This window comes from Gossypium raimondii, chromosome 13 (assembly GCF_025698545.1).
Source record: "Gossypium raimondii isolate GPD5lz chromosome 13, ASM2569854v1, whole genome shotgun sequence".
NCBI lineage: Eukaryota > Viridiplantae > Streptophyta > Magnoliopsida > Malvales > Malvaceae > Gossypium > Gossypium raimondii.
Window position 1 is genome coordinate 54,891,065 of NC_068577.1, and position 24,975 is coordinate 54,916,039.

The window sequence follows — 24,975 nt, forward strand, 5'->3', positions numbered from 1 at the left end:
TTCGGTTCTAGAAAGGTACTCGAATTGTCCATACTGTCACCTACTAAAGTAAGTACGGAGCCTCGGTTATCGCCCGTCATGGGCTTGCGAGTTCAATTCGAGGGATTACATTTACTTATGCCTATGCGGAGGGACAAGTTAACTCACGAAAGCATAAATCATATGTAACCCTAAGTAATTACTAGCTCTCATGGAGGGACGAGTTAACTCACGAAGGCGTAGCGTTTACTTCCACTTAAACGGACGGAGCCCGGGTAGAGAGCTCATGTTATGCAAAAAATGCAAGTGCACGGTGTGTGGGGAGAAACTCACAAACCTTTTAAATTTTATTTTTACTAAAACAACTAAAAAAACGTAAAACTTAAAGCTGAAAAAAAAATAGAAAGACAAAACAAGTTAGAAAAATATTAATTAAAAAAACCGAATGCAAATGCATGACTTTTCAAAAAATAAAATTCAAGGATCACGATTAAAAATTAATTTGAACAAAGGATTTTAAAAATTTGACAACACGCGTTTAACATCAGACTCGACTCTCAAAAACATTTTGTCCCCAGTGGAGTCGCCAGCTGTAGCGACCTAAAAATTTTGGCACGGGCGCTAATCGAAGCGATTATTGAAAATTTGAAAATGGAGTTTTGATTTTATTTAAGAAAATGAATCGCCACCGATCTTTTTTCTAGGTGTGATCCACCTTCAAAAATCTCTTTTTAGAAGAATTTTTTTTAAAAAAAAAAGAACTTTTCCAAAAAAAGGCAATTTTAGGTCCACGTTAAAATCCAGAGAAAATTAGGGTTCGGGAGTCGGTTACGCGCGAGGAAGGTATTAGCACCCTCGCGACGCCCAAAATTGGTATCTCGTTAAACTCGCGTTGTCTTAATTTTCAAAAATACAAGTTCAATTTAATATTTAATTGTGATCCGATTGAAACTCGAGAAAACTTTTTTTTGTTTTTAAACACGAGAATTTTGAAACACAATAATAATTTTTGAAAACACGAAGATTTTTGAAACATGAATTTTTTTGAAAACACGGAATTTTTTGAAAACACAAAAATTTGTCAAACACGGGAATTTTTTGAAAACATGATAACATCAAAAAAAAATATCCACGAGAAATTTTTTTTGAAAACACGAAAACACGAAATTTTTTCAAACACGGGAATTTTGAAAACACGAAATTTTTTTTTATTCACGAGAATTTTTGAAACACGGAAATTTTAAAAAAAAAGAAACAGGAATATATTTTTTTGAAACACGGGAAATTTTATTATTATTATTTTGAAACACGAGAAATTTTGAAGACATGAAAATTTTTGAAACACGATTTTTTTAAAAAATACCGTATTTAACACGAATCGATGGTATTCACCCCAACATGGCGATGAAACCATCGAATTAGTGTTAAATAAATTCAATTTAATATTTAATCGGGATTCTAATAAAACACGAGAATTTTTATTAAAATACGAGGAATTTTGAATATTTTCGATTTTTAGAAGGGCGTCCCGTATTTAACACGAGCCATCGATATTCACCCAACATAGCAATGAATTCGATGTCTTAAAATTAAATCGGTTCGTTGCCTTATGAATTAAATATTTTTTTTGTTTTTAAAAATACGAGTAAAATAAATGTAACAATATTTCTAAAAAAAACTATTTTAAAAATGCTAATTTAATTGAAATAATACAATATTTAAATAAATGGACTAAAATAAATGGATAAAAAAATTACCCAAAAGCCCAAAATAATGGAGTTGAAGAATGGGCCTTTTCTTTTTACTTTTTTTGCTGTTGGGCCGCTACTTATGGGCTGCCAGGAAGTGGGCCAAATCTGCTGGCCTGCTGGGCACTGGTCTACTGCTATTGGGCTAAAGCTGCTGGACTGCTGCACTGGGCCTGCTGCTGGACTGCTGCACTGGGCCTGCTGCTGGACTGCTTCTTTCTTCTTTTTTTCTGCTTCTTTCTTTCTTTTTTTCTGCTGCTTCTTTTTGGGCTGGCCTACTACTGCTGGGCCTGTTGGGTCGGGTCGCGGGTTGAATTCGGGTCGGGTCGACCCGATATATTATTTTTTTATTTTTCTTTCCCCTTTTTTCTTTCCTTTTTTTTCTTCTTTCTTCTATGTTTCTTCTTTTCTTTTTTCTTTCTTCTCCGTTCAACCCCGACGGTGCACCCCCAGCCTGGCGCGTCGATCAGCGGTGGCGCATTGTGAAGCTCCCCTCTTCTCTTCTCTCTTTCTTCTTTGCTTGTTTTTTTCTTTTTGCTTGCTGTTTTTTTCTTTGACTTTGCTTTTTTTTTTATTGGCTTTCTTTGTCTTTGGTGGATGGGGGAACGACGGACGGCAGTGAGGGACGGCGGTGGACGCGGAGGCGTGGGGCTTTTTGCTGCTGCTTTTTGCTTGATTTTTGCTTGATTTTGTTGTTTTTTTTTTTGCTTTCCTTGGTGCGAAAATCCCCCTTCTTCCTTTCATCTCCTCTTTAAATCCTTTCAATTTTGTCTTGAGTTGCAGGAGAGCCATCATGGCCTAGGGAGGCTGCTGGAGTAGCTCGGCTGGGGAGGGGTACGCTTGGCTGCTATTACGGTGATTTGACAAGTCCAGGAGGACCAAATTGCATAGGATGCAAAGCTTCTAGGGTAAAAGTGTAATTTTAGCAAAAAATATGGGCCAAAATGTAATTTCTTGAAAGTTTAGGGGTTAAAGTGAAATTTTGAGAAAGTTTAAAGGTTGAAATGTAATTTTAGAAAAGTTTGGGGTCAAAATGTAAATTTCAAAAAGTATAGGGGTCAAAATGTAAATTTTGAAAAGTACAGGGGTCAAAATGCAATTTTTTAATTTTTTTTTAACACGAAATTATTCCCGGACAAAATTCAGTGATTACATAACTCATTTCACTAACTAATGGTTACAAAAGAAACAAAATAGACTTGTTTCAGTAGCTCCTGCATCAGTTCCAGCATAACTTAGTCTTCATGGTCTGCTTGCTGTCGAGTGTTTGCTATATGCTAACCAACTTAAACACTCCTCCTTGGTTAGCATAGTGCAAACACCTAATTTCCTTATTAAACACTCGAATCTTGTGACATTAAGAGCCTTGGTCAGAATGTCAGCAAGTTGATCATTTGAATTACAATGAATCAGTTTTACTTTTGATGCTTGCTCCATTTCTCGAACAACATGGAGTTTAATGCTGAAATGTTTTGTTCTACCATGGAACACTGTATTTTTTTGCGATTGCAACAGCAGATTGGTTGTCACAAAAGATCTCTGTTGCTTCCCTTTGATCCACATTCAAATCAGCCAAGATTTTCCTTAGCCAAATGGCTTGGTTGACAGCACTTGCTGCTGCCACATATTCTACTTCAGCAGAGGATTGAGCCACCAATGTTTGTTTATTCGAGCTCCAACAGAACATGGCTGAACCAAGATTGAAAGCATACCCTGAGGTGCTTTTCATATAATCTATCGAGCCTGTTCAGTCACTATCAGTATAGCCAACCAGCCTCAAATTTCCTTCTTTGTTGTACCTCAAACCATAGCTCAAAGTGTCTTTGACATACCTGAGCACTCTTTTTGCAGCTTGAAAATGCTTCTCATTGCAGCAATGCAAGAATCTTAAGAGCAAACTTACAGCATACATTATGTCTGGCCTAGTGGCAGTTAGGTATAACAAGCAACCAACCAGACTTCTGTAGGTTGTTTCACAAACCTTCTCAAAATCACCTTGGCTCGATAGTTTCTCTCAAAATCAACTTTAATATAGTTGTTATCTTCTAGTTAGTTCTATTATCGATTTGTAAACATATTTTGAAGTCAACTTTTAGTTAGTATTTAGCAATTAGTATTTAGCAAATGTATGCTTACTTAGATTTTGTTGTTTGATGCAATATGTGATGACATTTTAAAGACCAAGCTGATGCTACTTATACATTTTGTAATGGATCTTATTTGTAATGTGAAACTGGCTTATCTAAAGTTTGGTTCTTACTTTTGATTTTTGTTTTGATTATGGAAGCAATGTTTGTTCTCCTAATTTTTTATGTGGGCAATATTGAAGCAATTATAGTTTTTATATATATTTGTAGGCATGTATTTGCATGTTATACACAATAGAATACGTAAGAGGCACAGAAATAGTGAATTATAGGACTTGGTAGCTTGTGCATTTGGTTATATATCTCTTTATTATGTAAAGTACATACACAAGGAGCCATGCATGATTTCTTTTCAAACGGGAGAAAAATGGATGCAAGAATTGTTGAATGGTCATGAAAAGTGTTGTTTTAACATGTTTAGAATGACACAACGCACATTTAGCCAATTGTGCATGGATTTCGAAAGTAAGTATAGGTTGCTTCCTTCAGATAGAATATAAACTTTGGAGAAGTGAGTTTATTTGTCTTTACTCTTAGTAAGGGAGCCTCCAATAGGGATGTCCAAGAGAGGTTTCAACATTCTGATGAAATTGTAAGTAGAATTTTTAAAAAGGTTTTAGATGCCATGGGTGGCTTGTCAAGAGACATAATAAGACCAAGAGATCCTGAATTGCCAATGATACCAAATATATGTCACATTTTATGTAACAACCCGACCCGTGTCCGTCGTCGGATTAGAGTTACGAGGCATTACCTATCAAAACCCAACTCGAATTTTTTTTTTAATATTAACTCAACCACAAAATTTCCTCCCATAAATATATATATATATATATTTAAGCACATAATCAATTAAAATCAAACATGCATCATTAATCAAATTACATATACCAACTATGTTTCAAAATTCAACCATATCATTATTATTTACCTAATCAAAATTTGATATAATTCAAATTCTTAAAACATTTCCAAACCTATAAGATTATATATCATAAATCAAGCATGTATCCAAACACTTATCTGTACACATTTATTTCATTTCAATTTACTAACTATACTACATATTATAATATAGGTAATCTACCTTGTTTGGACAGCTCTTATACATCAATTTGGACAGCATTTATATACCAAATTAAACAGCATTTATACACCAAAATTTAACAGCATATATACAGTAAATAGGCAGCATATACATATCCATTTTAACAGCACTTTTACACCAAAATTTAACAGCATATATATAGCAAATAGGCAGCATATTCATACCAAATTTAACAGCACTTTTACACCAAAATTTAACAGCATATATACAACAAATGGGCAGCATATACATACCAAATTGAACAGCATTTTTACACAAAATTTAACAGCATATATACAACAAATAGGCAGCATATACATACCAAACTGAGCAGCAATTTTACACCAAATTTGAACAGTATATATAAAACAAATGGGCAGCATATACATAATACATCATATACATATAATAGAAATATTATTTTCGAAATAGGCTTAAATATAACTAATTTATACAACTATTAACAAATATGCTAAACACATCACACTTCTATATATATAACCTAAATTTACATAAGCTTAAACATCATACATATATATATATATATCAAATAGATCAAAAACATAAAACCAAGCTTAACCAAAATGAGTAAGCCATTTTCGCATGGCTCATATTCACATATCCCAAAATTAAACATATTAACTAGACTATACATGCCATGGTTCAAATTCAAATTTATAAAATACCAAAGACGGTTGATAGTGTGATAGACTATCCTGACGATCCCCGAGCTCATAACGCGACTCCAAAATCTATAAAACAGTGGTAAACAAATACAAACACACATTAAGCTATTAAAGCTTAGTAAGTCATAAGCAAAAATTCATATATATATATATATATATTAATACTTATCCCATCATTAAGTTAAATAAACCAAATATCCTAATATTTTGTACCATATAACACTTGAATAAAGATCACATTGTATTTTCATATAAACAAACCATATGGCCAAATACACATAATATTTAGCGAAGTCGAATATTCAATAAAACATTATGCCAAAACATGCTTATACTCAAATGGTTAACTCATACTCTATATTTCATTTGAAACTATTATCAATTTAAAATAATCAACTTACCTTATCACCAATTAAGCAAATGGCTAACACATACCTGAATAATTTAGCTTTCTTAACACATTTTTTTGCTTTTACTATTGCTCACATAAGATTTATAGAACATAAAGCCTTCTATAAAACACCGGCATAAAGCTTGCTAGGCACAAAGCCCGATACATTTCACTGGCATAAAGCCTGCTAGACATAAAGTCTGATATAATTCACTGGCACAGAGCCTTCTGATATCAAGCTTGATATAATTCACCAGCATAAAGCCTGCTAGGCATAAAGCCTGAACTTACAAAATCGGTCTGTCACATAATTCACATCTAAATTAAATCATTCTCGGAATATAATCAATTCACAATATTACATTCGGCCCTAGCTTATATAACTTCAAATAATTCATTTCAATGCATAACAAATATATATATCATAGTTAGTTAAACATTTAAATGCTTATTGACTTACCTCGGATATCGTCGACTGTTAAATCGGCTACTCGACCACTTTTGTCTTTCCCCGATCCAAATTCGATTTCTTTAATTCTTGATCTAAACATATTCAAATTAAGCTTATTTAAACACCATTCTATTCAATTTAGCCTAAAAATACATGAATGGCCAAATTACAATTTTGCCTCTAATATTTCACACTTTTTACAATTTAATCCTTTTTGCTCAAAACACAAAATACACAAAATTAAACTACACTCCTGATGGTCGAATATTCCTAGTGTCCATATAATTCCATATTTTCATTTATTGAGCATTTTAGCCCCTTGAAAAATTTATTTTCATAATTTAACCCTAATTACTCAATTTCATCAAAAATTCAAAACAATACATATTAATCTAACAAATATATTTCATATTTCACCTACTAGCATCATAAAACTCAAGCATCATAAAACTCAAGCATTCATCAATGGCACATTTCAAAATTATCCACAATTCATAAAATTAAGACATGGGGTTTGAAGAACACGAAGCAACGATCTCAAAAACATAAAAATTATCAAAAACCAAACAAAACATACCTTGAATTTGAGCTTCCAAGTGACCGAATGTTCCTAGGTTTTTTTTTTCTATTTATTTTCTTTGAATTTCGGCAATAACAAAAATGAACATGGCTTTCTTTTAGTTAAATTTGAACATATAATAATTTATTAACCTTTTACTAAAATAACCTTAAAAAAATAAACAAACAAAACATATAAATTAAGGTCACTTTTGACCATTACCGTCCACTATCCTTTAAATGGGCTAATTGCCCTTTAAGGACCTCATATTAAAAAGCCACTATCAAATAAACACTTTACACTTTAATATGCAAATTTCACATTTTATGCAATTAGATACTTTTGTCAAATTAAACACACAAACAACAAAATTAATTCACGAAATTTTCACAACATCAAATTTATATATAATAAACTCGAAAAATAATATTAAAATATTTTTTTGACTTGGATTTGTGGTCCCGAAACTACTATTCCGATTAGGGTCAAAACCGGATTGTTACATTTTAAGGCGATTATTTATAGATATTTTTGTTCCTTATATTATATTCTATAGTAATAATTTACAATCTCATCAATATCTCATATCATAATAAATTCTTTCACTTTAGGATTGCGATGGAGCAATTGATGGTACTCATATAGATGTTATAATTGATGAAGAAAATCAATTGGGAATGAAAATGACACCCACCGTTAATGTATTAGCGGCATGCGATTTTGATTTGCTTTTTACATATGTGCTAAGTGGTTAAGAGGGACCAGCTCATGACTCTCGTATTTTCCTAGATAAAATTGGGAACCCACGTCTAAATTTTCCAAAACCTCCTCCGATTAAATTTCTTCATTTTAGTTAATATTTTATTCTTATTTGTTTGTGCATATTTATTTTAATTTTAAAATAAAGGCTTTTTAATTTTGTGGCTCTATTTGGTCATGCTTAGGCAAATATTACTTACCAGACAAAGGGTACCCTGAAAGACAAGGTTACTTGACACCTTATCATAAAATAAGGTATCACCCATCAAAGTTTCGTGGTGCAAATCCAAGAGGGGCGAGAAATTTTCAATCGAGCCCATTCATACTTAAAAAGTTGTATTGAGAGAGCATTTGGCATTATAAAGGTGCAGTGGAAGATTTTAGTGAAAATGTCAATATATTCGTCTTAAGATCAAAATAGAATAATTTGTGATGCATTTGCATTACATAACTACATCAGATTAAGTAAAGTTCTTGACCCAACATTTAAGGTCATAGATGGAGATCCAAATTTTATTCCTCCCGAAGTATTTCTGGATGTTGAATGCATTTCCACTCAAGAAGTTGATCGTATGGGTACTAATAAAATGACAAAAGTTCATAATGACATCACTACTAGTTTGATGGCAGCTAGACGACAACATCGTGTTTCTTAAATATTTGTTTTTACTTGTTTGGATATGTATCAATTTCTTGAATATTTATGTACTCTTAATTTATTTTCAATTTACTTGTGTAAAATGATTTCTTATGCAAATTTATATTAATTGAAATATGTTACTTGACAAATTTATTCAGACTGTGACATAATTATCACTAATTTATATACTAAGAACATGACATAATTATCATTAAGAATATGGTTTACAATTATATTGATACACTATTAATATTTATCAATTTCCACAAGGTTAATATTTGCAAATAAGGAACTTAAGAAATTTATTTATTTAAAATTTCAGAAATATTCGCTAATTAATTTCCATAATAGATGTTTTAATTCCTTGGTAATAGTGTTTTATTTCAATAATTTCACCCAATAAAGACTAAAGTATTGTAAACAAATAAATACTTAACAATAAAATATGTCATGCCCTTATTTGTCATTTTACATATATCAACTTTCAGCTATCAGTTAAATTTTACCAAACACTTTTAAATAAACAGTTAATACAATCAGTTTGTCAAACCAGCCACTACAATTAGCTATCAGCTATCAACCAATTGCCAAACAAGGCCCATATCTTTGTGTTCAATTACGAATTAAAATAAATTTTTAAAAAACTAATTACAAATATATAGTTTTTTAATACAATCATTATATATAGTAGATTATTAAATTATGACACATCACGACAAGGATAAAATAATTTTATATAATAAATTAAAATTTTATCACACATGCATGTAAAATTACATATTTAAAGCACATGTGTAAGTTTTGATATAAGTTCAATCAACGTTAATAGTTATGAATTTTTATCTTGGAATGAAAATCAAATGAAGTTGGGTACACTTTTTTCAATATTAATCTCATTAAATATTCTTATTATATTTATTATTTTGATACAATACATTTGAATTCATATCTTCCTACACTGACAACAATATTGATGTGAATCAACTAAAACTCAATAAGCCGAGTACACTTAAATAATACAAAAATAAAATTTAATAAAAGCAACGCAATTTTTTGTTCAATCAAAGCACAAACCCTTCCTTAGTTGCCGTTCTTGGCTGATTCAACAAGCCTGCAACTCAACAAATCCTGACCTCATATATTTAAATCAAAATATGAAGTTTGAGGCGAACCCATTTGATAAACGAGTCTACTTTTGATGGGCTAGTTTGGATGGAATCCAACACTTAAATAAGATATGTAGGGAATTTTTATATAATTGGCTCAACCCTTCATTCCAATTTGATTTCACTTTGAGATATATAGATGGATCTCATCCAAATTATTATTTAAAAATATATATATTTCAAGTAATTTCTTGATCAATTTGTTATCAAGATGAAGAAATTCCAACACTTGCATTCTAAGTCCAACTAACAAGGAATACAAGCAAGGCTGTGTACATGTCTGAGGCTAGCATGACATAAATATAACAATAACAACATGAACTACATATGCTTCGGTGCCATTGATTGCGGTCTTAATTTAAATCCGATAGCATTACAAATTCTGGTTTTATATCTGAAAGGAGCACGCCAAGAGAGGAGACTAGAGAAGTAGATTTAAACCTCTTTGTTTATTACATGATACTTAGCAGAATAGTACGACTTGATTTAGAAAAATGCATGCAAACATTATTTCAAACAAGCAAACAAACTTCTGGGGTTTTAATTTGGCTCTTAAAGTAGTTGCTAATCCCATTAGTATCGAGACTGAAGGTACTTAACCACATTCTTTTTCAACTGGAACGCCTTGGCCAGAATATCTGGGTTGATCGGTAGGTTTGAGCCAAAGATTGCGTTAGCTATGGTGATAACCCCAGCATTTTGGCTACTGAGACCAGCAAAGGCAACCGCCGCAGTTTTTCCTATGTTGAACTGGAAATGAATCAAACCAAAGGGGAAAACAAAAACATCTCCAGGGTTTAGGATTTTAGTGAAGAGACAGTGGGTTGGGTTCGCCATAACGAAGCCGACATAAAGTGTGCCTTCGACAACAAATGAGTGTGGGGGGGGGGTTGACACCATAAGGTGCATAGTCGATTCGAACCAGAGATATGCTGAGAGTGTTAAGTCCTAGTATTTGATCTACATTGATCATAGTGACATTTGATCCATCTGGATTTGATGTGTTCCCGGCCTGTTTAGGCCTGAAAAGAAATCTTCTGTAACTGCATGCTTTGGGTCTTTGCAAAATTGCCATTTACAAACACTGCAATGAAGAAATGTTAAAAAGTTATATTAGAACATTGAAACGTAATGTTGTTCAGCCCAGTCTTGATTAACATCACGAGGATGAACATTAACACAAAGTCTTGAATGCGTACCGCCATTCTTGAAGTCCTTGATAGCAACACAAAAGTCCTGGAGAGGACTGGGGTCATATGCTGAGGCCGATGAGCAAGCAAAAGCAATAAGAATGGAGCGAATTCCTTTCATTATGATATATGTTGACTTAGCTGGTTGTTTGCTATTGTTTGGGAGAAGATTGAGAAACTTTGCATGGCAGATAAAGCTATTTATAGATGGAAACCAACAGGCAGGTCATTATTTCCATGAATTGCTGGTAAATGAGTGTCAGATTTGTGAAATTAAGGGATGGGTTTTAGGTGGCAAGAAAGTAAAACGAAACGAAAGAATAGAGATATTTGGAAGACCATTTGTGGGTTAGGATGGTGTCCAGTTAATGTTGACGACACTGTTATTAGGTTTCTAATATGAAAATAGTGTCCATTGAAGACACTTGTTTCTGCTTGAAATCCAGTTCTAAGAAGAGAAGAAACTGGTTGAGGTAACATAAGATATTTGTTTTATTTCAAGACTCGGACCTCATGTATTCAACTAATATATATAAATATATATATCAAGTGGCTCAGGTTAACTGCTAGTTTGAATTTGACCAGATGGAAGGTCCCAAACGAACTAACTTGGGTAAATTATTTGATATATATATATTTATATAATCTGCTGCAGCAACAGAACACAAGGTATCTTTCATGTCAAAGGATTAGTTTGTTGAAGTAGGTTGTTTTCTATGCATCAATGTCAGGCTTACAACAAATCAAGTCCATAAGAGAAAAAGTGTGCATCAAATCGAAAATCAAAATATGTAAAGCTATGTAAAATGAGGGAAAGGAATCCACTTTTCCTTGTTCGGATAATTTATTTTTAGTGAAGGAGGGAAAGTTGGGGAGTCCCTCAATTTCCATTACTTTCCTCTAATTTGGGGTAAAGTGAAAAGAAAGGAAATATATATTTTTTCTCAAAACTTCTTTCTTTGATCATCCTTCTACCTAGAGAAGATTCAACATTAGACTTATCCTTCTACTATTAATTTTAGCATTTAAATCTTAAATATTAGTTAGCCACTAACAGGATGCTTGGGACTCTGTCCAAATAATTAACTCATGTAATTATAATGTTAACTCCTTACATTTTTTTAATTTAGTAAAACAAGCTTGTTTTAAATAAGAAAATGTGTAACATTTTATATTTTAAACCAAGAATATTAATATTAATTCATTATTTATGCGAATTGAAAATTTCATTCAAAATAAAACCTTTCCTTTCCTTTATCAACTTTAACTATCTAAACAAAAATAAATATATCCTTTCTTATCTTTAACCTTCCATTCCATTCTTTTCTTTTAATAATATTTATCCAAACATAAGGTAAGAAAATCTCCCCATCCAATAAAATGTTACCATGTGTAAAAAACTCAAAATTCCTTTAAAATAAAAAAATCATAAAAATGCAAAAATTCCTAAAAATTCCAAAAGAAAACATTAAAATTCTAAAAATTCATAAATTTTAAACTTTTCCAAAAACCAAAATTCCAAACAATTTTTTTAATTTGAAATTTCTTTTAATTTCGCATCTTTATAATTTTTAAAATAATTTTTTATAATTTTCAAAAATAAATTATGAAATTTTTATGATTTTCTAACTCTTAAGATTGTTTTAGATTTTTGTCACTGATTCTCTTTTAATTTCTCATATTTTCTAAAATTTTGAAGTATGTTTTTAACATTTCTTTAATGAAAATTTAAATTTAGATAACAAGGATTACAAAATGAAAATACAATAACCAAACTAATAAAAATAAATACCCATATATACTATAGATTATAGATATAAATTATGAATATAGCATGATATTATTTCGTCCAAATTAACTTGAATGGTCTTATATATGAATTTATGATTGACTCAACAGTTTGGACGTACTTCATCCGTAGCAACATACATAGAAGTGGTTTTAGACGGATGGCAATTGAGATATTATAGATTTGAAATATTTATATATACACAAATATAATTTGTCTTTTTCCAAATTCACTTATTATAATTTTAACTAATATTTAAATTTTATATTACAAATTTTGAATAATATTTGAATTTCAACAGATAATATTTTTGGGTCAAATTTAAATATATCTTATGAATTTAAAATATTGGAAAGAATTTTTAATTTTATAAATGCTAAACATGTTTACATAAGAAGAGGCCCAAAAGGAACCTCTTTTATTCTATATTTCAGAAAAGAAAAATTAATTTTACCATAAATAACAAATGACATTCAAACATCATTCGAACATTCCTTCGATTGTTATCCCATCAGAATTTGGATTGAAGATTCTTCACCATTTTCCTTTCCAGATTAAAAGCCTTGGCAAGAATATCAGCATTAGTCGAAGGGTTTGAGCCAAATACTGCATTTGCAATGGTGATCACCCCTGGGTTTTCACTGCTAAGACCAGCAAAGGCGACAGCATAGGTGTTCCCAATGTTGTATTGGAAGTGAATGAGACCCACAGGAAAAACAAAGACATCTCCGGGATATAGGACTTTAGAAATCAAACGATTATCTGGATTCGATGTAGCGAAACCGACATGGAGTGTGCCTTCCAGAACAACTAGAACCTCTGAGGCACGAGGGTGAGTGTGAGGAGGGTTCAGGCCACCGTTAGGTGCATAGTCAATTCGAACCATAGATATCCCCAATGTGTGAAGTCCTGGTATTTGTGCAACGTTAACAGGTGTGACAGTTGATCCAAATGTGTTGGATGTGTTTTTGTGGATATGGAGACCTGAAAAGTAGAAGTCATCTGCTTTGGCAAGCTTTGCGTCTTTGCAGAATTTTCCGTTGACAAACACTTCATGAAAGCAAGAAATGTTGGTCAATACCAGAAGAAGAAGAAGAAAAAAAGATGAGTTTATGCTACTAAAACTTGAGTATAAGTGTCGAATATATGGATGTGATAGATACGAGTGTGAAAGGTCTTAAGATTCATATCCCCTACATGTTTGGATGTACAAGAGAACCTTTTCCCAATACTAAATCCTTCTAAGACAGAGTTGGTGTTGGCGCTGAATCCACAACCATCACATCCTTTGGATTGGTCACCGATTCCTTCAACGGACCTTCTTAGTACTTGAATCAGCAAGAGGGTTATCTCCTTCGCCATTCTTTATCACAAAGAGAAATAGAATTTTTTATTTTTTTCCAAGCTTAAAATAACTTAAACTTTATTGATATACAATAATTTATTTATTGTTCACATTGTTTAAATTTAATTAATAACTTACATTCATTAATTACTAATTAAAATTAAGTTAGAAAATAAATATAGAAATAAATTTCCACACAATTTGTTAGTAACTTTGTTATTTGTTTATTAATCGATAATTTATTTTTTTCGTATATAAAGGAAAGACCTTGGCGCTTGAGTGAGAGGCTTCCCCAGTCAACATAGAGAAGGACAGTCGATAGAAGCTGAAAAGACTCAATCTAATACATTCCCCTTGGCCCTAGATTCCGTTTCTGAGGAAGGAGATAGGGATGCCTCAGTGGATTCATAACTAATAGTGGTCAAAAATAAGGTAAGAAGAAGTTTTAATAAAAAATACGGGGAAGTATTCCATTTTCCAATGTTCGACCAATCACTCGTCCAGGGCCTTCCTCGCGGTCAGGCAACTCTTTCCTCGTCGGCAATCCCAATCACTTGCTGAGACAGTTCTTTAAATTCATTTTAATGTCACTTATTAGGTTTTAAAATTAAACTTAGGGTAAATTACACCAACAGTCACTCAACTTTGGGGTAACTAACAAAACAATTATCTAGGTTCATTTCAATCACTCAACTTTTAAAAAATAACAAAACAGTCACTAATTAACAGTTTCCCTTAGTGTCTTAACAAGACTGCTGATATGGCAAGTTAATTGCTGATGTGTCCAGTTAACTTGCCACGTTGGATGTCCACAGTGGAAACCCACCCAATTTAAGAAGAAATTGAAAAAAGAAACCCTAAATAACAGAGGAGGAGAAGAAGAAGAAGAAGAATAAGAGACTGTAAAAAAAAAAGTCTTCTTTGCCTAATTTGGCAGGGTCTGATTCTTTGCCATTGAAACACCATGGCTTTGCTCTTCTTCTTCTTGGTTCTCTTCCTTTGTAACCTTCCACCATTGAAACACCATGTCTTTTCAAGATGTAATGCAACCACCAAATAGATAAATCTCAGCTTCACTAAAACACCCAAAAACAAAGATAAAATTTCTTTTAGACTTGAATCAATGAAAAAGAAAAAAAAAATTTGACCCATCGATTGAACCAGCAAAGGAGTTGAATAAATTTGGAAAAGACCCAGAAAAGAAAATCTTGCAAAAAGTGGGTCATTTCTTCAAAATTTGAAGATTTGAACATTACATGCCATGATTAAAAGTGAGGAGAAGCTTGGGTAAATTGCCTTCCCCTTGTGTTACTGTGACCCCCAAGGCAACAACATTCTAGTTTGAAGCTGCAACAGCCATGCCTGAGTAACTGTAGAAGAATATGAAGCAATTGGGTTAAAGCTTTGGCCTTAGATCGTTACCTTTGAAGTTTGGAGGAATCACTTGCAGAGATACAATATGGGATTAATTTGAAAACTGAAGGCATCTCCATTTTTTCTCTTCTCCTCCTCCTCCTCCTCCTTATTCTCCTTTTCTTCTTTTTCTTTTTCTCTTCTTAAACCCTAAATTGGTTCTGATAGGGCTGTTAAATTGGTGGTAAAGGGTTACACATTATTAAAAAAAGGGTAAACTACCTATTTAGTCACTCGAATTTACCGTGTTCTATTTAAAACTACTAGAATTTATAAAAGTATATAAAATAATCAAAAAATTATAAAAAAATTTATGCAAAGCAAATTACTCAACATATTTCTAAAACTAATTTCATAAATAGCCGAAATTTTGTGTTTACAATCTCTATCATTAAATGAGTATACACTCTTTACGATTAATGCCACAATCTTGTGTTTACAACTAAGAAAACATTAATTACAAAATTGTATCTAAAAACGAATTTCATAAATACTTAGTAATTTTGTTTCATCAAGAACTTCAACTAATATCTTTGTAACATTCATCTTTAAAAAATCCATCAAGAGTTGCAAATCAACCAAAGTTATATATATACAGATTGTATTTAACTCCTGGCTAATTAAGGAATCGATATAACCTAGACTTGGTTCATCACATAAGTCAATGATCGACCTAGGAAAAAAATGAAGATTTTGATATACCATCTACCATGAAGTTCCCAACTAAAACTATGAATAAGAAAACCAATATAAGGGGAGAACGATTATATATTTAGTAGTTTACAAAAAAAAAAAAAAAAAAGGTTAAAGCCTTCATGATTTATTTTCTTCCTTGAGGTTCATCATCCATGAGACTCCCCAATGAAGGTTTCCAAGAATGATATATGTCGAGTGCTTTGCTCTACATCATTATTTTTTATATATAGTTTTTTTGAGGATTTAATCATTTGTTGATTTTATGTATTTTCTAATTTTTTAATTTTAATTTATATTTTCTTAAATTTTAGAATTATGACCAAATTGGTATAATGTGTAAATATTAAGGATTGAATTTGTTTTTCTTCAAAATCAGGATTAAATTAATAAAATTAGTAAACATTGAGGTCTGGTTTTGTTATTATACCAAGCCACGTCAACACTGTTTGGTGATCAAACTCATTTTAATGATAGAGTGACTAAAATTAACAACTTATCTAATAGAAGTGACTAAAATCAATAATTTATCTAACATGAGGGACTAAAATAACAAAATTTTGAAATAGATAACCAAAATAGAAACATGAGTAAACTCAATGACTAAATAAGAATTTACAGTTTTTTTTTAATAATGCAAGCGCATTAGCTGATCTGATACTTTTGATTGAAAATGACAAATCGGAGATTTGGAGCTGCTAAGAGGATCGCTTGAATTGAAGAAGAAGCTGATTGGGCAAAGTTGATGAGGTTTTAATTTAAGGCTTAGTTTACTAACATTTAAATGTTTTATTAAAATGGTCTTAATTATATTTTTGAGTTTATTTTTTGGCTATTAATCTTTGTTTTTTTTTTCAAGCTGTTTTTTTAATAGATTTAAAAGTTAATGGGGATAATATAAAATTTTGTATGTAAAATATTTTTAATGAAATGTAATTTATTACTTAGATAACACAATAAAATAATTACATGTGGAAATAATAAAATAAATAATACATTAAATTAAAAATAATTCTTAATTTAAAGAAAATAAATGTAATTATCTAAAAAATAAACTTAATAGAAAAACTTCTCAATAAATAAATGTACGAAAGATTAAAACCTTTTGAAAGAAAAAAAAGATTAAAACATTAAATTTATTCATTAAATCTATTAAAAATTCAGTTTAAAAAAATTAAAGGTTAATGATAAAAAAAAACTAAAAAATATCTGCAAGATTTTCATGAGTACTAACTTTGCTCACAACAATATCACTACGAGCAATAATATCACGCATAAAATGATACCGAGCATCAATGTGCTTTGTTCTCTCATGAAACATTTTATCCTTCGTAAGGAATATGACACTCTGCCTGTCACAAAACACTGTATTGATGTGAAGGTCTTTACTGAATTCACCAAAGAGTCTCTTTAACCAAATAACTTCTTTACAAGCCTTAGTAATCGTCATGTACTCAGCTTCAGTAATTGACAAAGTAATTGTAGTTTGCAAAGTGACTTTCCAACAGATTGCGCAACCCCCAAGTGTAAAGACATACACTGTGAGAGACCGTCTTTTATCAAGGTCTCCAGCAAAATCAGAATCAACATACCCAATAACTCTATCTTTAGTTCTTCCAAACTGTAAGCAAACATCAATAGTATATCGTAAGTATCTGAAAATCCACTGAACTATTTTCCAATGTTCTTTACCGGGATTTGCCATGTATCTACTAACTGCATATGACAAATTTGGACGTGAGCAAACCATAACATACATGAGAGATCCCACTTCACAAGAATATAGAACATGTGACATGTAGTCAACTCATCATCTGATTGCGGAGACAAAGCCGATGAAAGTCTGAAGTGGGCTGCTAATGGAGTACTAACAGGCTTGGCATTCTGCATATTGAACCTGTAAAGAACTTTCTCAATGTACCATTTCTGACTTAGGTACAATTTACATACTTTTCTATCTCTGAGAATCTCCATCCCAAGTATCTTCTTTGTTACTCCCAAATCATTCAACTTAAATTCTTTATTAAGCTAGGCTTTGACCTTTCTTATCTCTCATTTATCTTTGGTTGCTATCAACATGTCATCAGCATGGAGAAGAAGATACACAAAAGAACCATCACTATTTTTCTTAAAATAAACATAACTATCAAAGCTAATTTTTTTTCGGAAATCATGAGTAGTCATAAAACAATCCAACCTCTTGTACCATTGCCTTGGTGACTGTTTCAAGCCATAAAAAGACTATTTCAGCAAGCAAACATAGTCATCGACAGAGAATTCATTGGCAGAGAATTCTTCCCGAGACATGATTATTCACTGAAAGAAGAAATGTTAAAGAATAATAACAGAAATTAGATACCTCACCACAAAATCTCGCAAGTCACTCGGAAAGAAAATTTCACTCCACTCGTGTTTTCACTAGTTTTGGCTTTTATGTAATACCCCCTACCCGTATTCGTCACCGAAATGAGTATGAGGCATTACCAGATTTTTACCATATATTTTTTTTTGAATTCAATATAACCCCTTTACCAGTATCTAATCTTCCCTGCAATTTTAAACCGAGACCAATCCATCACAACCAATTCATTCCAATATATTTTCAAGACAGATTTAACATACTTATAAGATAACCTCATCAGATACTAAAACCAAAATTTGTTAGCCATACCAATGGCTAACTACACATTCATTTCACATTAACATTTATATTACTAGCTTATACATGCCATTGATTTCCAAAATAAAGTTTCTTTATGTACCGAGATTTTGAGGTTGATAGTGTGATGCGTCTCCGACCAAATCCGACCTCTGAGCTCTTAACACTACAAAACAGGGGAAAAGGAAACAGGGTAAGCACTTTGTGCTTAGTAAGCTCATGTAACAAGAATTATACTTACCTAATATTTTCCATACAATGCAATAAACATTCATACATCCATTCAATACATTATTCCCCTATCATGCACAAACTCAACATTCAAATTAGTCCAATAATTTCCATGTATCAATACTATTTATCATGATTGATGAGCTCATCAATTCCATGATTTTTATTTCCTTGTTATTTTTCCATATTTATCCCGTTGAACTACTTGGAATTTCGATGGATTTTCAGGGGTACACTTTAGTGTACAAATCCGGGTCCGTCAATTCATATTCATGTGCGCACATTTCCATTTCAGAGAGCACACTCATGAACCTCATCCTTACAAATGGGATTACCGGTCGAGCTAAATCCTCGTAATATAAACTCATAGAGTATTGTCGGGATTACCGGTCAAAGCTAAATCCGCAACGACAATTACTCTAATGAGCTTGGATCCAATTACATCAAAGCTAAATTGCACCTAATTCGGATTACCCGTCCGGGCTAAATCTATTTTCCACATATTCTTCGAGAGGGCTATATCAGAATAGGATCACCCGTCCGGGCTAGATCCTTTTTTCCGTCAATTCCTTTTCAGAGATCCATCAAATTTTTCCTTCCATTCAACCGAGATTTATTTTCTCTTTTCATCAAGAATATCAATACTTCATCAATTATCATACAATAAACATCCAACTCATATTCACATCAATATCACACATTTCAAGCATTTAAGAATATAATTCAAGTTACACGAACTTACCTCGATACTTGTTCGTAAACAAAAATCTACTAATCCCGAACTTTTTCTTTTCCTCGATCTAGCTTCGCATTTAAACTTTCTGGATCTAAATAAATAAATTTAATCATTAATCTAATACATTTCATATTCATATGTAACATTCTCTATAATTCCATTATTAGTTATAGTGCATTCAAAGTTGTCTCACTGAGTCACAGTCACTAAATTATTTATATCTTGAGCTAATGAACTCCAAATTAAGATCCGTTAATTTTCCCTGAAACTAGACTCACATATCTTCTTACCATAAAATTTTCAAAATTTTTGGTTTGGCCAAAAATTACAGTTTATTCTTTAAAGTTTCCCCTGTTTCACTATTTGACAGTTCTAACCCCTCTTCACTAAAAATTAATCATCTCATTGTACAGAATTCGGATGATGTTTCCGTTTGTTTCTTCTGAAAATAGACTCATTAAGGCTTCTAACCATATAAATTATAACTCATAATCATTTTTTTACAATTTTAATGATTTTCCAAAGTCAGAACAGGGGAACCCGAATTCATTCTGACCTTGTCTCACAAAATCTATTATATCTCGTGATTTACAATTCCATTGCTTACACAGTTTCTTTTATAAGAAACTAGACTCGATAAGCTTTAATTTCATATTTTATTAATCCTCTAAATAAATCTCTACGATTTTTGGTGATTTTCCAAAGTTAGACTACTGCTGCTGTCCAAAACTATTTTAGTGCACAATATCAATTACATTTTTCCCTAAACTTTCAATAAATGATAATTTCATCCCTGCTCAATTAACCTCTCAATTGATCTGATTTTTCTCAATAAACACTTTATTCTATCACTTTAAACTACCTTATAACCTTTGGAAATCAGAATTTTAGCACTAGACCTTAATTCCAAACTTTTTCACAATTAAGTCCTACAAATCAATTTCTATTGAAATTACCTAATAAAATCATCTCATAAACAAATTAAAGCTTCAATCTTCATGCTATTTCATCATAACTTCTAGCACATTTTCATAGCAACTTTCACTTTCATTCATAAAAATCAAAAACTAATGAATTTAATAATAGGACCTAGTTGTAAAAGTCTTAGAAACACAAAAATTACAAGAAAAAGGCAAGAATTAACTCACTTGGTGCAAAAATTATGAAAAACCAGCTTGAAGAAACCCCTAGGACATTTTTGGCTGATGAGAATGCAGAAAATATGGAGAGAAATCTAGATATTCCACTTTAGTCCTAACTTTTAAAGCAAATTTTGCAATATTCCAATTTTACCCTTAATTCTCCTGATTTTTTTCTCAGCATATGCCGCCCAAAATATCTCCTTTTTGGGTTTATTTACAATTTATGTCCCTCCTCATGTAACAATTAAGCTATTTAATCCTTCTAGTAACATTGTTTTTTGTATTTCTTCAATATTATATAGTATTTAAAAGAAATACAAATGATTTTTGGTATAGCCTAACAATATGATGACACCACTTAAAAATAGTATTTTTTCATCTAAAATAAGTGTTTTATGAAGGATTGCTTTTGGGCTTGGTGTAGCTTGATACATTAGGGACATCTAAATTTAATGTTGAAAACACATGATTCTTATAAATAATCAATGACATGTCATATTTTCGTAATTACTTTTTTGTATTATTCATGTAAAAAATCCTCAATTTTTCTATATTTAACAAATATAAATATTTATTTAAAATCAATTTTAAGGGATAAATTAGTAATATATGTCGAATTTGAAAGATAATGGGAAAATAGGCTAATTTCTTCAAACAAACCGATTTTAAAGAGAGAAACAAAAACACATCTTACATAAATTATTTTTGTTGACCTATCTGAAAATATGTTTTACAAAACACATTTTCTTTAATAATTTGACATATTAGCTCATTTGGTAAGATGATTAAACATATTTTGTATTTTTATTTTCAAAATCGACTTATTTTTCTAAAAATAGACTAAAATCTCTAATTATTTTTTAAAATCGTTTTCATCAAAATTACCCAATTTTTAAAGGTATAATTAAATTAGAAAAAATGGATTTTAGGATAGCTCGTACAAAATTCTTATATTGGGAACTAGAAAGCAATGTCCTATGGATCAAAGCTGTCATCGTCTAAACGACAGCTTATTTGCGGAAAGTGGAAATTCCCGCGTCATTCATGGGTGGGCCCCTCTGAGTATGGAAATCTAACATGCCATCACGTGTTCCCATTATTTTATATTTTATTGGGTAAATACAACTCGTGACCTAATTATTATTATTTTTTATTTTAGACATTTAAAATTAAAAAATATATAATTTAAGCACACTCACGTTAAATAGTTTAATCATTTTGACCACTTTAGTTAAAATTACAAATAGCAAGTTAATATATTGATGTAAAAGTTAAAGACTAAATTTGTTATTATATTAGTTTTTTAACTATCACGTCAGCTTGTCTTTTGTGATTTTAACGAGAGTGACAAAAATAACTAAACTATATAACGTGAGTGCTTAAATTATAAACCTTTTATTTTTGGTGTCTAAAATAAAAAAATTTTACAATTGAGTAACTTTTTTTTAAAAAATTATCCTATTTTATTTATTTTTTTCACCAATAAATAAAAATAATTAATACCTGCAGTTAAGGTCTCTCCGCCGCATAACATATAAGTCTCAGCTTTTTTTACTCCATTCTAACGACAGAGTTACGTTTTTGGGCAAAATGACAAAGTTACTTTAAAATACTCAAGTTTGTTTGAAAATATTTTCTATGAAACGGTAATTTTGTACTTTTCCAAGTCAATATAGGGGGGCCTTTAACCTGCCAAACTCTTCTAATTGGACTGATATATTGCACCGGTGGGGTCAGAAAATTTTGGGGAGTATAAAAATATAATTTTAATATTTTAATAATTTATATTTTTATAATTTTTAAATGATTAAATTAAATTTTATCATTTTTAAGAGTTAATGTACATTTCACCATTATTAATTTAAAATTTTATAAATTATAAAAGTTTTAAATAAAAAATTTACATTTTAGAAAGATTTGATGTATATCTATTTTTAAAAAATTAAAATAGTTTTTTTGTCAATAACCTAATTACTAAATTCCAAATTTTTTAATGTAAAACATTAAAATAAATAAATAATAACAAAATACTTGAATTTTAAAAAATATATATATATCATTTGAGTTGTTAATATATTACATTATAATATTTTTAGCCTCAATAGGCATTAAATTCTTAAAAATAAAAATATAAGGATTAAATTTTAAATTTATGAAGAGTAGAGAGATTTATGACATATTTTAACCTTTTATCTTCTCTTAAATATTTGATGTAATTTGGCTAAACCCATGGTTTTAGCTAGGCTTGCGATTGAACCGATCAGACCAGTAGTTATCAGTCTAATTGGTTCAATTATCAACTCTGTTTGAATTAAATAATTTACTAAAATTTTAAAAATAAAAAAATAAAATCAATTCAACCATCGATCAATTTTTTGTCTCAGTTCAACTAGTTTTAAGTAGTTTACTAAAAAATTCAATCCTATTTTCTGGAACGGCATACCGACTAGTTTCTAGTTCAATCAATCCAACCAATTGATCCAGTCTGATTCTAACAATCATGTGCACTTTTAACTTAAGATCAATTTGATAGTAAAAATCAGATTATTCGATTTATAGGATTTTTTCCATTTCAGAGGTCAAAGTGAAAATTCACTATATATTAATTTAGAGGATTGAATTGAAAGAAATTCATTTTATTGCCCTTGCATGCCACTCTAAGATTCTACTCTACAAGGCATCTTATCAACCCTTAATTAGGCGAATCCCCTTTTAAGCTATTCTCTAACTTAAGTGATCGATTTTACAAGATAATTACACATAAAATTTCAAAAGAATCTTCGAATCTTTACACTAATATTATTAAAAAAATAACCACAAATTTTAAAAAAATCGTAAACCATAAAATGAAAATAAAAAAATTACCATAATCTTTCAAAATAATAAAAAAATAAATGAAAATTCAATATTTTTGTTTCAAAAAGAAAAGAAATTTGGTAGATTAATTCCTAAATAAAAATAAATAGTAGAAAGACAAAGAAGCCGGCACAAAGCTTTCTTACGAGGCATTGGATTTAGGTCCTAAAATAAGAATGTCCCTTTGTTCTTTTCTAAATCATTGGGGCAATATTCAAATGACAAATGACAAATGACAAATGATTAGATTTTTTATTTTATTTATATTTTATTAAATCAAATGAGATTAGACATTGACTATTTTAAGCCAAATTATGCTTATGGATATTTTGTGAAATATCAAACTATGCTTTAATAATTAGTGTAATCTTAGTCTCGATAAAAGTTTAATTTATGCATATTATTTAGTGGAGCAGATGAAACTCCAAATAAATGTAATCATTCTTGTCATTAAACTTTATGCCATTTCCACATGTCCGTCATATATTAGCTATTTCTTTCTATTGTAAAAAACTAATATTGTAATTATTTTGGGGTAATTTGTATAACATTTGACAAGTTTAGGTACCGATCAAATAAAAAGAATTAGGGTCAAATTAGGAAAATAATACAAGGTTCATACACCAAAGTGGAAAAAAACTTAAGTACCGAACTAACAAAAAGTATCAATTTGGATAAACAAAAGAGATATCAAATTCATATACCAAATGTTATATTAATCCATACCCATTGCATTTTTGTTTTATCGTCAAACTCAATTTAACACTCAAGTTTGATTTATTTATAACATAACTTAATACTAACACTAAAAAGATACTTGAAAATAGCCCAAAAGGAGGAGGAGGAGGAGAATTTTAATTTTTTAATTTCAAGAAGAAAAATAGAATTTGAAAGGGGTTAATTGCATAAATATCATAAACTATAGTTTAGATTTTAAATTAACCTCAATTTTCCAAAACATTCTAATCCAAATTTCACAGTATCAATATGGTATCATCTAAAGTCGGGTCAAATTTGATGTGAAATATATTTAAAATATATTATCAAAATTTAAATACTTTGTGTACCAATTATGCGAACAAATTGAATATATTGTATTTAAAATTAAAAATAGTGTCATTAAAATTAGACGAGTTATTATTATTATTTAATATGTTAATTCTAAGTTGTCCATATGACATGTGTTGTATAAAAATTTTATTAGATCCAAAAATCCTAAATATTATAAAGAAAATATTATTTCCCCTCCATCGTGCAAGACAATCAGGAAACGCTATGTCCATAATACAATGTATTTATCTTGAATTA

At 30.5% G+C, this 24,975-nt stretch overlaps 1 protein-coding gene, 2 long non-coding RNA genes and 1 pseudogene across 3 annotated transcripts; all 4 read right to left on the reverse strand.

The window, feature by feature from the left end:
• Window positions 1–5,384: 5,384 nt before the first annotated feature.
• On the reverse strand, window positions 5,385–7,138 carry LOC128035913 (uncharacterized). Its single transcript, XR_008192484.1, has 3 exons — window positions 7,067–7,138; window positions 6,499–6,581; window positions 5,385–5,713 (listed from the first exon to the last, which is right to left on the reverse strand). It is a non-coding gene; the product is annotated as an uncharacterized LOC128035913 (long non-coding RNA).
• Window positions 7,139–10,170: 3,032 nt separating this feature from the next.
• LOC105784354 (germin-like protein subfamily 1 member 14) lies at window positions 10,171–10,940 on the reverse strand (annotated as a pseudogene).
• Window positions 10,941–13,077: 2,137 nt separating this feature from the next.
• Window positions 13,078–13,954, reverse strand: LOC105781719 (germin-like protein subfamily 1 member 13). The gene is made up of 2 exons (XM_012606229.1): window positions 13,756–13,954; window positions 13,078–13,642 (listed from the first exon to the last, which is right to left on the reverse strand). The coding sequence occupies exons 1-2, from the start codon at window positions 13,952–13,954 to the stop codon at window positions 13,104–13,106; spliced, it is 738 nt and encodes a 245-aa protein (XP_012461683.1). The 3' UTR covers window positions 13,078–13,103.
• A 3,300-nt stretch (window positions 13,955–17,254) lies between these two features.
• LOC128036099 (uncharacterized) lies at window positions 17,255–20,877 on the reverse strand. The gene is made up of 3 exons (XR_008192987.1): window positions 20,818–20,877; window positions 19,676–19,760; window positions 17,255–18,868 (listed from the first exon to the last, which is right to left on the reverse strand). It is a non-coding gene; the product is annotated as an uncharacterized LOC128036099 (long non-coding RNA).
• Window positions 20,878–24,975: the final 4,098 nt, after the last annotated feature.